The 15661-nt window shown below is 45.4% G+C and overlaps 1 protein-coding gene across 1 annotated transcript in view; it reads left to right on the top strand.

Moving 5' to 3' along the window:
* Window positions 1-3846: 3846 nt before the first annotated feature.
* Window positions 3847-15661, top strand: part of kcnq1.1 (potassium voltage-gated channel, KQT-like subfamily, member 1.1) — a 32868-nt gene continuing 21053 nt past the window's right edge. The window contains exons 1-4 of the mRNA XM_034525274.1: window positions 3847-4178; window positions 10117-10207; window positions 14426-14552; window positions 14929-15007. Of these exons, the coding sequence (XP_034381165.1) occupies window positions 3847-4178; window positions 10117-10207; window positions 14426-14552; window positions 14929-15007 (629 nt within the window). The remainder of the gene's footprint in view (window positions 4179-10116; window positions 10208-14425; window positions 14553-14928; window positions 15008-15661) is intronic.

Below are 15661 nucleotides of genomic sequence, written 5' to 3'. Positions count from 1 at the left end.
TCTACTAGATGGGCAGAGGTACTTCATTATGTTTTCTCTACTGGGACGGCAGACGGTACTTCATAATGTTTTCTCTACTGGGACGGCAGAGGGCACTTCATAATGTTTTCTCTACCAGAAGGGCAGAGGGTACTTCATAATGTTTTCACTACTAGATGGGCAGAGGCACTTCATTATGTTTTCTCTACTGGGACGGCAGAGGGTACTTCATAATGTTTTCTCTACCAGAAGGGCAGAGGGTACTTCATAATGTTTTCTCTACTGGATGGGCAGAGGGCACTTCATAATGTTTTCTCTACCAGAAGAGCAGAGGGCACTTCATAATGTTTTCTCTACTGGATGGGCAGAGGGCACTTCATAATGTTTTCTCTACTGGATGGGCAGAGGGCACTTCATAATGTTTTCTCTACTGGATGGGCAGAGGGTACTTCATAATGTTTTCTCTACTGGATGGGCAGAGGGTACTTCATAATGTTTTCTCTACTGGATGGGCAGACGGTACTTCATAATGTTTTCTCTACTGGATGGGCAGAGGGTACTTCATAATGTTTTCACTACTAGATGGGCAGACGGTACTTCATAATGTTTTCTCTACTGGGACGGCAGACGGTACTTCATAATGTTTTCTCTACTGGGACGGCAGAGGGCACTTCATAATGTTTTCTCTACCAGATGGGCAGAGGTACTTCATAATGTTTTCTCTACTAGATGGGCAGAGGTACTTCATTATGTTTTCTCTACTGGGACGGCAGACGGTACTTCATAATGTTTTCTCTACTGGGACGGCAGAGGGCACTTCATAATGTTTTCTCTACCAGAAGGGCAGAGGGTACTTCATAATGTTTTCACTACTAGATGGGCAGAGGCACTTCATTATGTTTTCTCTACTGGGACGGCAGAGGGTACTTCATAATGTTTTCTCTACCAGAAGGGCAGAGGGTACTTCATAATGTTTTCTCTACTGGATGGGCAGAGGGCACTTCATAATGTTTTCTCTACCAGAAGAGCAGAGGGCACTTCATAATGTTTTCTCTACTGGATGGGCAGAGGGCACTTCATAATGTTTTCTCTACTGGATGGGCAGAGGGCACTTCATAATGTTTTCTCTACTGGATGGGCAGAGGGTACTTCATAATGTTTTCTCTACTTGATGGGAAGAGGGTACTTCATAATGTTTTCTCTACTGAGACGGCAGAGGGCACTTCATAATGTTTTCTCTACTGGATGGGCAGAGGGCACTTCATAATGTTTTCACTACTAGATGGGCAGACGGTACTTCATAATGTTTTCTCTACTGGGACGGCAGACGGTACTTCATAATGTTTTCTCTACTGGGACGGCAGAGGGCACTTCATAATGTTTTCTCTACCAGAAGGGCAGAGGGTACTTCATAATGTTTTCACTACTAGATGGGCAGAGGCACTTCATTATGTTTTCTCTACTGGGACGGCAGAGGGTACTTCATAATGTTTTCTCTACCAGAAGGGCAGAGGGTACTTCATAATGTTTTCTCTACTGGATGGGCAGAGGGCACTTCATAATGTTTTCTCTACCAGAAGAGCAGAGGGCACTTCATAATGTTTTCTCTACCAGAAGAGCAGAGGGCACTTCATAATGTTTTCTCTACTGGATGGGCAGAGGGCACTTCATAATGTTTTCTCTACTGGATGGGCAGAGGGCACTTCATAATGTTTTCTCTACTGGATGGGCAGAGGGTACTTCATAATGTTTTCTCTACTGGGACGGCAGAGGGCACTTCATAATGTTTTCTCTACTGGATGGGCAGAGGGTACTTCATAATGTTTTCTCAGAGTAGGGCAGAGGGAAATTCATAATGTTTTCTCTACTGGGACGGCAGAGGGCACTTCATAATGTTTTCACTACTAGATGGGCAGAGGGTACTTCATAATGTTTTCTCTACTAGATGGGCAGAGGGTACTTCATAATGTTTTCTCTACTGGATGGGCAGAGGGCACTTCATAATGTTTTCTCTACTGGATGGGCAGAGGGTACTTCATAATGTTTTCTCTACTGGATGGGCAGAGGGTACTTCATAATGTTTTCTCTACTGGATGGGCAGAGGGCACTTCATAATGTTTTCTCTACTGGATGGGCAGAGGGTACTTCATAATGTTTTCTCTACTGGATGGGCAGAGGGTACTTCATAATGTTTTCTCTACTGGATGGGCAGAGGGTACTTCATAATGTTTTCTCTACTGGATGGGCAGAGGGCACTTCATTATGTTTTCTCTACTGGATGGGCAGAGGGTACTTCATAATGTTTTCTCTACTGGGACGGCAGAGGGCACTTCATAATGTTTTCTCTACTGGATGGGCAGAGGGCACTTCATAATGTTTTCTCAGAGTAGGGCAAAGGGAAATTCATAATGTTTTCTCTACTGGATGGGCAGAGGTACTTCATAATGTTTTCTCTACCAGAAGGGCAGAGGGCACTTCATAATGTTTTCTCTACTGGATGGGCAGAGGGTACTTCATAATGTTTTCTCTACTGGATGGGCAGAGGGCACTTCATAATGTTTTCTCAGAGTAGGGCAGAGGGAAATTCATAATGTTTTCTCTACTGGATGGGCAGAGGTACTTCATAATGTTTTCTCTACCAGAAGGGCAGAGGGCACTTCATAATGTTTTCTCTACTGGATGGGCAGAGGGTACTTCATAATGTTTTCTCTACTGGATGGGCAGAGGGCACTTCATTATGTTTTCTCTACTGGATGGGCAGAGGGCACTTCATAATGGGGAGACTCTCTCTTAAGAGTGCCACTTCCAACTTAACTTCCAGCTGACAGTTTAATGACTGTAGTCTGTATGTCATCCCAAACAACGAGAGGCTGTTCTGTACACTTCAGCACAAACCTCAGCCAATCAACATTCTTTTTCTTTAGGGATTTCATCCTAAATGATGAATAAATTCACAACCATCAGTGTTTAAAAATACATTTTTTGGCAATGCAGTTTACTGCACTTTTTCAAGGCCTTGAAACAAACTTGAATTAATTTTCCGTTACTCTTTGCCATAGTGGATATAAAATCAATGTAAGCATGGTAGCAGGTTCCAATCTTGTATATTTAATTTTGCTGGTGGGGGTCATCCTTTTGTTTATGTGGGTTAGGCCTTCACCTTTAGTTACTTTAAGTGTATGATTACCTAAATGTGATGCAAGCTTCTTCTTTTTTTCTTTTTTCTTTTACAGTATTGCAACACAATTTGACGTATGAGAGCTTTGTTTTGTCAAAACATCACTAAATCTATGTCTAGTCAGACTCTCATCAGTTATGTATAGAATGTCTATGATGTGGCAAAAATATTATTGTAAAAAAAAAAAAAAGTGTTTGCATTTTGTGTGAAAAGTAATTATTGGGAGGGGAAGACGGTTAATTAATGGTGTGATGTAAATGTAACGCGGATCTGAAGATGGACTCATAATCAGCTGCAGATTGCTTTCGAGCATGTTTTTGCTCGAACACACACACACACACACACACACACACACAAAAAAGAAATCTCTGAACAGCTGGCGACTCGTGGCGCACAGCCTGGCGGCCCGCAGCTCTCCAGCTGATAAGCGCTCTGACGGAGGTATGGAGGGGGAGAGGGGGAGAGGGGGAGGGGGGGGGGGGCTCGCCATAACCTCTACAACCAAGAGAGCCCGCACAGTTACATTATAGAAACACCGTCCTGGTGATCTAGAGCATTCATAACTCCGCTTTATGCGCCCTGGTGACATCAGGCGCGCAGCAGGAGGTGAGCGCACGTGGTGACCGGTGCAAAAGTAACAAGAACAAGTTCACCCAGCGCCAGAAGAAGAAGAACGGGGGAAAGACACCATGTCGAGCTCGCGGAGGTGTTCCGGTGTGGCTCGAGGGAAGAGACCACCGAATTTGGAGCTGTCGGAAACCAGGTTTTGCGCACCTGAACCGGGACCCCCCGCGGGCTGCGCCACGAGAGACCGAACGCCAGAGGACGACGACAACAATCACACGGACGTGCCGACCGTTCACCTCCACCCGTACTTATCTCACCCCCGGATGTCCGTGCGCATGTCGGTGTACAGCGCCGGGGTCCGGCCGGTGCTCACCCGCGCGCACGTCCAAGGACGCGTGTACAACTTTCTGGAAAGGCCGTCTGGCTGGAAATGCTTCGTGTATCACTTCACCGTGTGAGTGTTGGTTTCTTATGTTTGTTTTCATTTATTTCCACAATCATCCATTTCCCTGGCGTAGTCGAGGGTGTAATTGGAACTCTAAGATCCTAATTAAACAGGGAGGTAATTGCCCATGTTTTTGGAAGACCTCGCTACAAAGAATTGTTAATCCTGTGAATTTTAGAAAGATGCTGCACGGACTGGAGGTCCCTCCAGGAATATTATAAGCATATATATATATATATATAAGTCTAGCAAATTAAAAAAATACCACATAATTCAACACAGACAAGAGAAAATACGTCCTCATAGGAGTACTAACGGATTATTATTAAGATCTTTCATTTGTGAGACATGTTTTTCCTCGGCACCACTGAGCAGTTTTAAGGACAGCAACACAGAGGGCGTTTAAGCACTTGTTTTCCTTCCTTGACAGTGATGACAGGTGTGTGTGTGTGTGTGTGTGTGTGTGTGTGTCAGACTACCTGGTTTAATGAAATATGAATAATACAGCTATATGATGAACATAGATCCTGCTGTAATCCAGTGTGGGACCTGCCAAAGCTGCAATACCATGAAGACGTCACATTACGGTTCACCGGCCGACAGCGGACGTGACGGCTTTTGTCAGGTAGCTTTAATAAAATGAGGTGATACTAACGGCAAAAGGATTCATTTCACGGTGTCGCCCACATCCGGGAACCCTGACGGTCCAGTACAATCCAATATGGACCGTTCAGGCAGAGGTTTAGGAATGTGGGATATGATCCTCTGGCTCACCCCCCCCCCCCATGTGTGCAGTGTCTGGCCCCACTTGCTGGCACTGATAGCAGGCAGCTAAACTTGTCGTGTGTGTGTATGTGTGTGTGTGTGTGTGTGTGTGTGTTCTGTGGAGGTGGTAGCGGCCCCTTTCCGCCGCTGCCACCCTGTGACCCCCCCCCCCCCCCCCCCCCCCCCCCCCCCCCCCACAGTGTTGGAAGGGGACGCGGCCTGTCGAAGCAGGTTAGAGTCTCGGTGAGTCAGAGGGCGCGAGAGTCCAACGCGGTGCAACACATTGGGGGCGTTACCAGGAATAACAGCACCGTGGTGCACACAGTGGGAGCTGGTGGCTGCTGTGCATCAACGGTTCAAATATTGCACTTTTAAATTAGACCGAGGCTCCTTGACCTTCCTGTCATGGCTCAGGTTGCACAAAAATGACAGGAAACGAAATCAATACGTTTTTTCAGACAGCTGCTGGAACTTTGAGATGTTAAGTATGAAACCAGCCGGGACAGTGTGTATGTTTGCTGCAGCTCAGACCTGTTTGAACTGGTTTAAATTCAATACTGATGCCTCTTGTTTGACCTACATAAAAAAAAAAAAAACAAGACATGCAACATTTTCCGAGGCGCGGGACGGATGGCAGAGAGAACTGAGAACTTTGTGGAGCTTGGAGAATGCCGGTTTGCCAACCCGCATGGAGAATAAAAGATCAAAAATGACTTCCCCCGTGAAATCACGAAGGTTCATCAGAAAACTCCTTCAGCTCAGACTCCAGCGGCGCCGCGGACTGACCCAGATCCGCCGTTCAGCGGGAGGTGAAGAACTTTCACGCCTGGCAGCAACGGCTCCTCCTCCGGCACGGAGCGGAGCTCTGCCTGCTGGCCGGGAGGCAACACCGATAACCACCATGCTGGGAAGGGCCCCACCATGCTGAAGGGCCCCACAATGCTGGAGGCTCTACCATGCTGAAGGGCCCCCCCATGCTGGAGGGCCCCACCATGCTGAAGGGCCCCATGATGCTTGAGGGCCCCCACCATGCTGAAGGGCCCCACAATGCTGGAGGCTCTACCATGCTGAAGGGCCCCACCATGCTGGAGGGCCCCACCATGCTGAAGGGCCCCATGATGCTTGAGGGCCCCCACCATGCTGAAGGGCCCCACAATGCTGGAGGCTCTACCATGCTGAAGGGCCCCACCATGCTGGAGGCCCCACCATCCTGAAGGGCCCCATGATGCTTGAGGGCCCCATCATGCTGAAGGGCCCCATGATGCTTGAGGGCCCCATCATGCTGAAGGGCCACACCCTGCTGAAGGGCCACACCCTGCTGAAGGGCCACACCCTGCTGAAGGGCCCCACCATGCTGAAGGGCCCCATGATGCTTGAGGGCCACACCATGCTGAAGGGCCCCATGCTGGAGGCCCTCTGAGGTGTTAGTAAGCACAGCACTTAGAGTTGTAGTTTCATGAGATTACGTCTGGTTGGTTTGCTTTGAGAGTATATCGTAGTTCAGACTCCAATCCAGCGGGTTTCTTTGGGTTCTGTTCGGTACCTTGTTCTTTGCGAGTGTTTTAGTGGGAGAACAGCAGTGAAGAACAAGCATGGCCTTATCACTGTGCCAGAACTCCAACGTCAGAGTGACCCGCGTCCTTATCCGAGTGCATGTGTTTGCGTATGTCTGATGTCTGTGTGTGTGTGTGTGTGTGTGTGTGTGTGTGTGTGTGCGTGTGTGTGTGTGTGTGGTGATACAGCATGCCTGGCGCCGGGACTCAGGTCTGTTTCATTGGGGGTAGAAAAGAAAGCAACCTTTCGTACTACTGGAAGTAATTTTAGCTTTGAGCAATTAATAAAGCATATCCCGCTGGGTGTCTGTGTGCTGCAGTCTGAACAGCGAGCGCAGCCTCTTTTTTTTTTGTTGGTTTGCAGCAGCGTGGATCCATCCCACACGCTGGTTATAGATGAGTCGATCAGGAGGAAACTAAAAATCAGAAACTCGGCTCCATGAAACTGAAGCAGATGCATCTGTCAAACGGCATCAAGTTGAAGGAACGACCACTCTGACACGATGTCGTGAATGATTTAACAAACCGGCAAAGACTTCACGCCTTGTTGTTCTTGTCGGTTTTTTTTTGTTGTTGTTTTTTTTGCTCGAGCTGTTTTTACATTCCATCCTATAAAATCTGCACTTTTTTCTTCTATTTTCTCCTTCTCTTTTCCAGAACACGGAGCACATCGGCAAGGTCGCTCGGCTGTTTGACCTCTGACCTCACACGGGCCTCGAATCCTCATCCTTCATCGCTGCGTTCATTTGTGTTTTCGTCTTCTCTAAAAAATAAATAAAAGCAACAGTGACGCAAACGAAGTGTGACCGTCGGTCCGAAACGGGAGGCTTGATGCTAACGGCGAGCGACGCGGTCAGCCGAGTCACGACTATCTCCCCCCCCCCCGCGCTCCGTCTCTGCCCATCAATAATGGATGGGAGCAATGATTTGAGCTTTTTGTTGTTGTTGTTGTTGTTGTTTGTTTAGAGTTCAGTGGTGCCTGTGTAGCCGAGCCAAGTGTCTGTTGTCCGTTGCTCCGCCGAGCCCACTGGAGGAAAGATCGTCTCAGACGGATCCAAAGGCAGAAGTGTGTGTGTGTGTGTGTGTGTGTGTGTGTGTGTGTGTGTGTGTGTGTGTGTGTGTGTGTGTGTGTGTGCGTGTGTGTGTGTGTGTGCGTGTGTGCGTGTGTGTGCGTGTGTGCCCCGCATGCCGAGTGTGTACGTTCGCTCGGCGTTTAAAAAATTATCTAAGCAGCGCTTCGCGCTCACAAATTACCCTCGTTAGCATATCGGAGTGTTTGTCTGTGGAACATGTTGATGTGCGTTTGTGTTTCTTTTGATCTCCTCTTTCTGCCTGTCACGTTTTGGACATAACAAGATGGTCGCGTCCTTAACGACGCGAGCAATTTTTTTTTGTTCGTGCCGCAAATTTTGTTCCCGTCCCTCTCCTTTTCTAATGGGCGAATTTGCTCCAATTTATTTTTGTTTGTGTCTTTTTTTTCCTTTTTTTTCCAGACGGAAGCAGCTGCTCCGTTAGCTGTGTGTTGCACACTGGTTCATCTTCCCCCGAGCAGGTCTCTCCACTGTCTTTTATCTGTGTTGACGTGTTGGCGTGCACGGTCCAGCATGTGTGTGTGTGTGTGTGTGTGTGTTACTCTAAAGTGGGGTATTTTGGATTCCTGGCCAGTCTCTTCAATAAACCCAGGCTGTAGCATGCGGCGATAAGAGCCTCCGTGGTGCAAACATTGACTGGAAACTCCCTCTACACATAGTTTCCATCAAGTGTGCTCATATGGGAGCAAGACTGTAATCCTTCACGGCTGTCTTTTTGAACAATAGTTTGAAAAAAACATTATCGAGATGACAGTCGAGCAAATACGGCGTTCTCGAAAAAACGCCGCTTCCATATCGAGCGTATCCCACGCGCCCCCCCCCCCCCCCCTACCTGGTGCGTTCTGTTCTCTTACACTTGTTTGTATTACATCCCACGATATCAATATCATGTGTAATCCACGTAAAACATGAAACCAGGAAGTGACGCCCTCTGTGGTTCCAAAAGTCTTTTTTCCACACACATCATTAAAACTACTAATGACAAGATTTGTTTTGATCAATGAAATCTCTTATTTATTAATCACTTTAATTGTGTACCGCCTATGAAAAGAAAAATAACCAAGTCTTGAATTGAACACATAGCTTTCCAAGTGCCTTTTTTTTAAATGTTTTTAAAAAAAAAATTTTTTAATGTATTATGACCAATCGCGAGAAGATCCTTCTGTCAGCTGACCGGCAAACGCGTTCAGACGGTGTCGCGTGAATCCATTCAGAGGCTCCTCCCTGAATCAGTTTGCACATTTTGTGCCCATGAAATGAAACACGCCCAACCGGGCTCCCAAAAGTCTGGTGCGCATTCATAATTCATCTTTCTCAGATAGCTCGCTCACACAGACAGTGAAACATGACCCCCCCCCCCCCCCCCCCGGGGACGCCAAAGACGACACCGGAGTGAAAACGGGAGCGTGTGAACGAGGTTATGAGTTTCGAGAAGGGCTCATCACCTTTCAGTATATTGCAGTCGGCCATGCTTTCCCCATCATGTGTCTCCCGACAGCGGTGATAAATAACCACGGGAGTTTATTCGGTGTTACGAAAAAGCACCACACGCAGCTGTGTGGTCGTAAAAAAGAAAGAAAAAAAAAAGGCTGCTGCTCTTTAAAAAGAAACAGATTGCTGAGATATAAGAGCTCAAGAGTCAGTAACTCAAGGCCGCATAACAAAGAGGGGCTTCTTTCTTTTTTTTTCAGGGGCGGTGGGGGTAAAGTGTCACAGCAGCCTGGTCTCCGAGAAATAAAATATCTTTCTCTTAAAGTAGGTTGAGGAGTTACAGACGTCTCATTGTCGCCGCAGTCGAAATACTTGTGACCTTGACGGGGGGGTAAAGAGAATGTTAAGGAGCAATTCTGTGTTTGTTGACTGCATGAGTGTGTGTGTGTGTGTGTGTGTGTGTGTGTGTGTGTGTGTGTGTGTGTGTGTGTGTGTGTGCCAGCGTGTTCATTATTTGAAAAGTCTATCTATGTGCTTTGCATTCATACGGAGGAGTTCAATATTTCCTCCAGAGAGCTGTCCTTGAGTGTTTTGCTCAAAAATACTTTTTCATGTCAAAAAGTTGTTTAAGAAGCTCCGACACCAATGTTGACTGAAGCTTTTTGCTGTTCAAATAAAAAAAACAATTTTTAAAAAAAAGCTGAAATGTTGACGTGAATATTAGGTTGAAAGGGTTATTGAGGAGATTCGTGTCGAACAAGAGCCGGTTCAGACGTCAATATTCCTTTTATTCCAATTATGACACTTTTAAAAGCTATAAGACGAGAAACTTCTTCTCAATTTTGATAGCAACGCGTCCGTGTGATCATCAGCGAGAAGATTGTGTGTGTCTATAAAGTTGTGTTTTAATGCCTGGGAGGGGCGGGGTCGGATGACGAAATCGTGCACCTGCAAACTCCTTCAGTTCAGACTCCGCCTTCAACCTGTAAAATAAGAGGGTTTTTTTTCCGGAAATACTTCCGGTGCTCAGGGAACAAAAACCCAAATGAAAGTTCCCACGTTGTAACTTTTAATCCGGACTCATGTGGTCTGCTTTGTGCCCCGCAGGTTTCTCATCGTTCTGGCCTGCCTCATCCTCAGCGTTCTGTCCACCATCGACCAGTACCAGGCCCTGGCTCACACCACACTCTTCTGGGTGGTGAGTGTTGAATTTGATTCAATAAAAAAAAAGAATAACTCCTGGGATTAAGCATTAATGAATAGGTTTTTGTCTCGTACGATTGGATCTATGTCTAGCGGAAGTTTTAATTAAAAGCTAACGATTGATTAAATCCCCAATTAGAGCGTCCTGACCTCCAAGGGAGAGCAGGGTTTGGGGGTCAACTGGGGGTCGAGCTGTCGGGCCTCGAAGAGTGAATCCAATGCCAAACTGCCTTTAGACTTGCATTATTTTAACGGCTATCAGGGGGTTTCTAAAAGAAGTCCGACTGTATAGAAGTCTGATTTATTACTTTTTTATGGTCTCAATCTCTAGTTTCAAGTATTTTTCTCTACAGCATGATGTCCATTCAGTAAATGATGGTATAAATAAAATCTTCAGAAATCACCGTAAGAGCCAATGGAACAAATAAAACAGAAATGAGTGTAAACATTAATTAAATGACATTCATATATATACATCTGGACATTGACCACAACATTTTCTCTTTCTTAAAGGGTGCACATAGCTAAAATCTAGCATTAGCATCTTATTACAATACATTTTACTAGTTAATTAACAATAAAGTCACTAAATATGTAGTCAAACCCAAATAAAACACAAAGTACCTTGCTAGGTGCTTAGCCGTTCATGAAGTGACTTATCACACCTTATCCTTCAGTACTTCGCCAACTAACGGACTTTTTTTTTTGCGATGTCACGGTTACGAGATTTAAATCTTCTTCCGAACTCCAAAATAAAAGGACCCAAAACATACAAAGGGACTTACGAAATAAAGGCTTGCGGGAAATAGTCGCCACATTAACAGAACCTCTTACAGAAGTCGTTTACAACCCTTTCACGTCGTGTCTCAGTTCCTTGAAAGTGAACCGTGACAGTTTCGGTCGAGCCGCCATCTTGTGTCACATCCGGTTGCCGAAAGAAACCAAGATGGCGACGGCCAAAAAGGCAGAACGTGAGGCTTCACAAACTTCAGACCCCACAGTCGTTATGCCCACTTCTTCTATGCCTGTGCTCCGGACTGGAGACTTCAAAGCGCTGATCCGAGCAGAAGGTGTGGTTGTGATATTAATTAGCGTTGACACGCTTGGTGATTATTGATGGCCTCCATAACTCGCCTGGTCCCAAACAAACAGGACAATTAGTTTGCTTCATTCAAGAGACGTATTTTGTATGCTGCTCTCTCACAACTGCAGTCTGCAGAGCCTCTGTTGCGGGGCAGTTTCTACTCCGGGGTTATATAAAGTCGGACAGAGTGACTCGACTAATATGATAGTTTTTCTCCATTTCTTTTAGGACTCTCAAGGTCTCTTTTCCCTTCAAAGATATCAGCGAGATATGTTCCAATAAGTCGATGTGAAGTCACTGAAATCTGTATCTAGTCCTTGCAACAACTATGTGAGAGTTTAAAAAAAAAAAAACTTGCCTTATCACCATCTCTGGGACTTGGTGGTCCACTCCCGTAGAGATTAAATGGATTAGTGAAGCGCTTAGATGGACACAACAATCTGGTGTCCCTGCGCGTTAAACTCGCTTTGTGGCGCATTAAACACACATCTGCTCAATATCTAACAAATTAAAGTGACGACACCGAGTTCATCCATAACTTTTCGTGCAAAGAAAAAAATATTAATAATCTTCACGCGATGCGTTTTTCTATTGTCGATGGATATATTATGCAACGCTCCGGAGTAAAGGTAGTAAAGTGAAAGAGGAGACAAAGAAGAGAGCCAGCCCCTGTTACATTAATAATGCAGCTTTTTTAAAAATGAAATCAAGCTGTGTAGATATTTGTACGAACTTGCATGCATCCCACGTTTTTTCTCTCTCTTTTTTTTGGGGCGTGCGAGACCTTTCGGATGTGTTTGGGTCCGAGCAGCACTTTGAGTGTAAACAACAGGCCGTTTCCAGGAGGACTCCTCGGCGTGTTTAATGATCCGGTTCGGCGCTCCGTGAACCGGCGCGTGTCCGAAACGCATTGCGACTTGAAAACCATCTAAATCTCTGTGTAATCTAAATGTTTTCATGTAAAAGCACCGTTTGCCTGTAGTTCTCGTTCCCCTGATCTGATCTCTGCTTTGACGTTCACCGTCTGCTCCGCACGGTTCTTTTCCTTCGGTTCCTTTGGCCCCATTCCGATCTTCTTGCATCCTCATTGATGAATCAAAAGAATTTTTAACGATGCACGCGGATCAACGCAATCGATTTGAGGCCTTTCGGGTCATTGTAAAACTTCTTTGAAATGACCTATCAGCTGGTTAACCTTTAAGAAAAGAAGGAACTAGAGCGTAGACAGTTGGAGAAATCAAAGTCCAACTACTGTGATTGATTGGGGAGGATGTCGCGAAAACAACAAATATCGAACCCTCTGTTTTTTTGTCGTTTAAAAAGCAATTGTCTTATTCGACCTACCCGACACTTTAGGGTCGGGCTGCATCAACCTTTTGTTGTTTCCCCCTCCCCTGCAAACAATTTTGGGGGGTGTCCCGCTGGCCCGAAGAGGACAACAGCTCCTCCTCTACATTCAATAGTAAACAGGGGGGGGGGGGGGGAAGTTAACCGGCTGCTGAGTGCAGGAACTGTTCGGGGGCGATGGGTGATCCACTCGAGAGCTCCGACAAAAGAAAAACCTCATGAAAAAGGATTAAAAAAAAGAGCTTGAGGATTTTCTTATAAGAGGCTCGGAGCGTTCGGCGTGTGCCAAGTTCACCTTGACCTCGGGGGGGGGGGGGGTTAAGGGGATGAAAACCCCTTAACCCCCGGCTTAACCTCCGTGATCCAGGCGCATCGCGGCCTCGAACCCCTACGAGTCGCATTGACGAACCCCGCCTGTAATTATGGAGGAAAAAGTGTGATATTTTTGTTGATAAACAACCCACAAAATCTCGGAATTTATCGCCACCCAGGAGAAAAAGTAATCCTCTTATTCTTCCTCTTCGACACAGATAATGAATAATTAATATTTACCACGCCTCCTAAGAACCTACCAAAATCTCAAACACTCATCTTTTTTCCATCCTCCGTCCCGACGGGGGGGGGGGGGACGCCTTTTTTGTTTGTACCGTGTGCTTTCTAGTTCAGAGCTTTGCTGTGACCCCGGAGGAATTGCAATGGAGCTGCTTTAATTGAGAAGCCTTTAATTGTGTGAGCTTCGTGTTTTAGCGTGTTGCTGCTCGTTTCTGTTTATTGTCGTGCAAATAAGTAACGAGAATAAGAAAGAGAAAGGATAGGAAGGGAGTGATCCAGATGTGGCACAAGGAATATCAGCCCGTTAGCTTAGCTTAGCACGAAGGCTAGAAACGGGGCGAAATAGCTAATGGCTAAATGTTGTAAGCTCCGCCTCCCAGCACCTCTGAAAGTCACTAATTTACACACTTTTTAGTAATAAAGTGTTCTGGTTTTGGGGGTTTGTGGTTATTTCCTTGTATTTCCGGTATCTATCTCTCGCTTTAACTTTCGCCGTGGAGCGTGGCCCTCTCAGCGGGTACGGGGTGGGCGGGGGGGTGGTTGTCTTTCAAACGCAAGGTCGGCGGATCAATCCCCGGCTCGGCGTGTCGGAGGAGTCCCTGAGCGAGACGACTTATTTCCCGGGAGGTTCACAGCATCCTTAAAATGCTTTGCGCGGGGTTAAAAGCAGAGGTCAAACTCAAGCATGCATGTGTGGATGGGTTATGGGGAAAGTCAAATATCAAGGCAATACTGCCATGATATTGTAGGGTCGACTATTGGTGCTTTCTCAAAATATTTACACAATGAAATCTGATAAATAATCATGAGTAATGTGACTATAATGACAGAAAAATGACCTGTAATGGAGCCTTTAAAAACACTTATGCCGTATTACGATTTCCACAATCCAAGATAATATCTAGTCTCATATCACACTCTCGATATCTGTATGTAGTATGCCTATTTTTTCTCCAGGAGCGGAAATGGAGAATGAATTCGACGGCGCGGTGCAAATTAAACGGGGACAAAATGGCCGCGGCTCCTGATTGAGAATCAATAATCCTTTTATTGAATTGAATTAGATGGAGAAGCTGCACTTGGAGAGAAAAAGGAAGAAAAAAATAAATAAAAGAAGTTGTGCGTCTGTTTTCTGAGCAGCTGTTCAGGTGTTGCATTCAATAACATGCAACAGCGCCCGATGTCCTTCAGGCTCATTTGTGTTTTTCCCCCCTGATCTCTGTCTGGCAGGAGATCGTCCTCGTGGTGTTCTTCGGCGTGGAATATTTCGTCCGCCTTTGGTCGGCCGGCTGCCGCAGTAAATACGTCGGCATCTGCGGCCGACTGCGCTTTGCCAGGAAGCCCATATCTATTATAGGTGGGCACGCGCACACACACACACACACACACACACACACACACAAACAGACGTGTCGCTCCTCACACACACACAGTATTTAAACAATATCTGTAATATATCCTGAGCCGCATCCCAAAATGAGACACCTCCAGACAAATTCAGCATGAAATTAAATCTGGCACCGCAATATTTCTCTCTACCTTCATCTTTTTATTCTTAAAATCAAAAAAAAAGAAAGAATAAAAATGCAACAATGACTATTAGCATTAGCATTAATTTGTAACTCCTTTCACCTCAACTGAGAATCACTTGTTAATCAAAAACAACAACAATGATCATTTCCTAATAGTTGTTTATGCCGTATTCATACTTACGTCGCTCTCTGCCAATGCAGATCTGATTGTGGTTGTCGCCTCCATCGTTGTGCTGTCAGTGGGCTCCAAGGGCCAGGTCTTCGCCACCTCCGCTGTAAGGTAAGACGTTTATTATAATATAATATATATGTACATAATAGGTTTAGCAAAACTGGGTTTAAATCTAGATTTCAAACCAAAATGCTAACACAAACAGAAATAAATGAATAAATAAATTTAAAAAAAGGTGTAGGTAGCTAGGGAACACCGTTTCTGTCGAGTCATCACGAATAACGTTACGCTAATTAAATTAATTTAGCTAGCTAGCTAAAAATGAATTTGGCCGAATTAATTTAAATTCGTTTTTAGCTAGCTAGCTTAATTTAATTAGCGTAACGTTATTCGTGATGACTCGACAGAGAAGCTCTAATTTCTCCTCGTTTTAGAACAACTCGGTTGATGAATTAATGGCCAAAATAATAGAAGGTTAATTAATATAATTAATTATTGGTCCGAACTTTCTCGATATATTTAGCATTAATGCAAAAGTTAAACCTCCTCAAGTGTCACGTTTAAAAAAAAATTAATCTACATTCATAATCGAGGAGTAAAGAGTGAAACATTGTTTTAATTGATGAGCGCATGTGAGACAAAAGTATTACTATTTAATACAGTTTTAATACAAACAGTTTCGGGGGAGGGCCCAAAGCCCCAGTTTTGTGTGTCTTGCCACACCAGCACAGGGCTCTGACTCCCAACACCTTTGGGATGACA

This window comes from Cyclopterus lumpus, chromosome 3 (assembly GCF_009769545.1).
Source record: "Cyclopterus lumpus isolate fCycLum1 chromosome 3, fCycLum1.pri, whole genome shotgun sequence".
Classification (NCBI taxonomy): Eukaryota; Metazoa; Chordata; class Actinopteri; order Perciformes; family Cyclopteridae; genus Cyclopterus; species Cyclopterus lumpus.
Note: the sequence above shows the minus strand (reverse complement) of the source record. Positions and strands in the feature narration are given on the sequence as shown.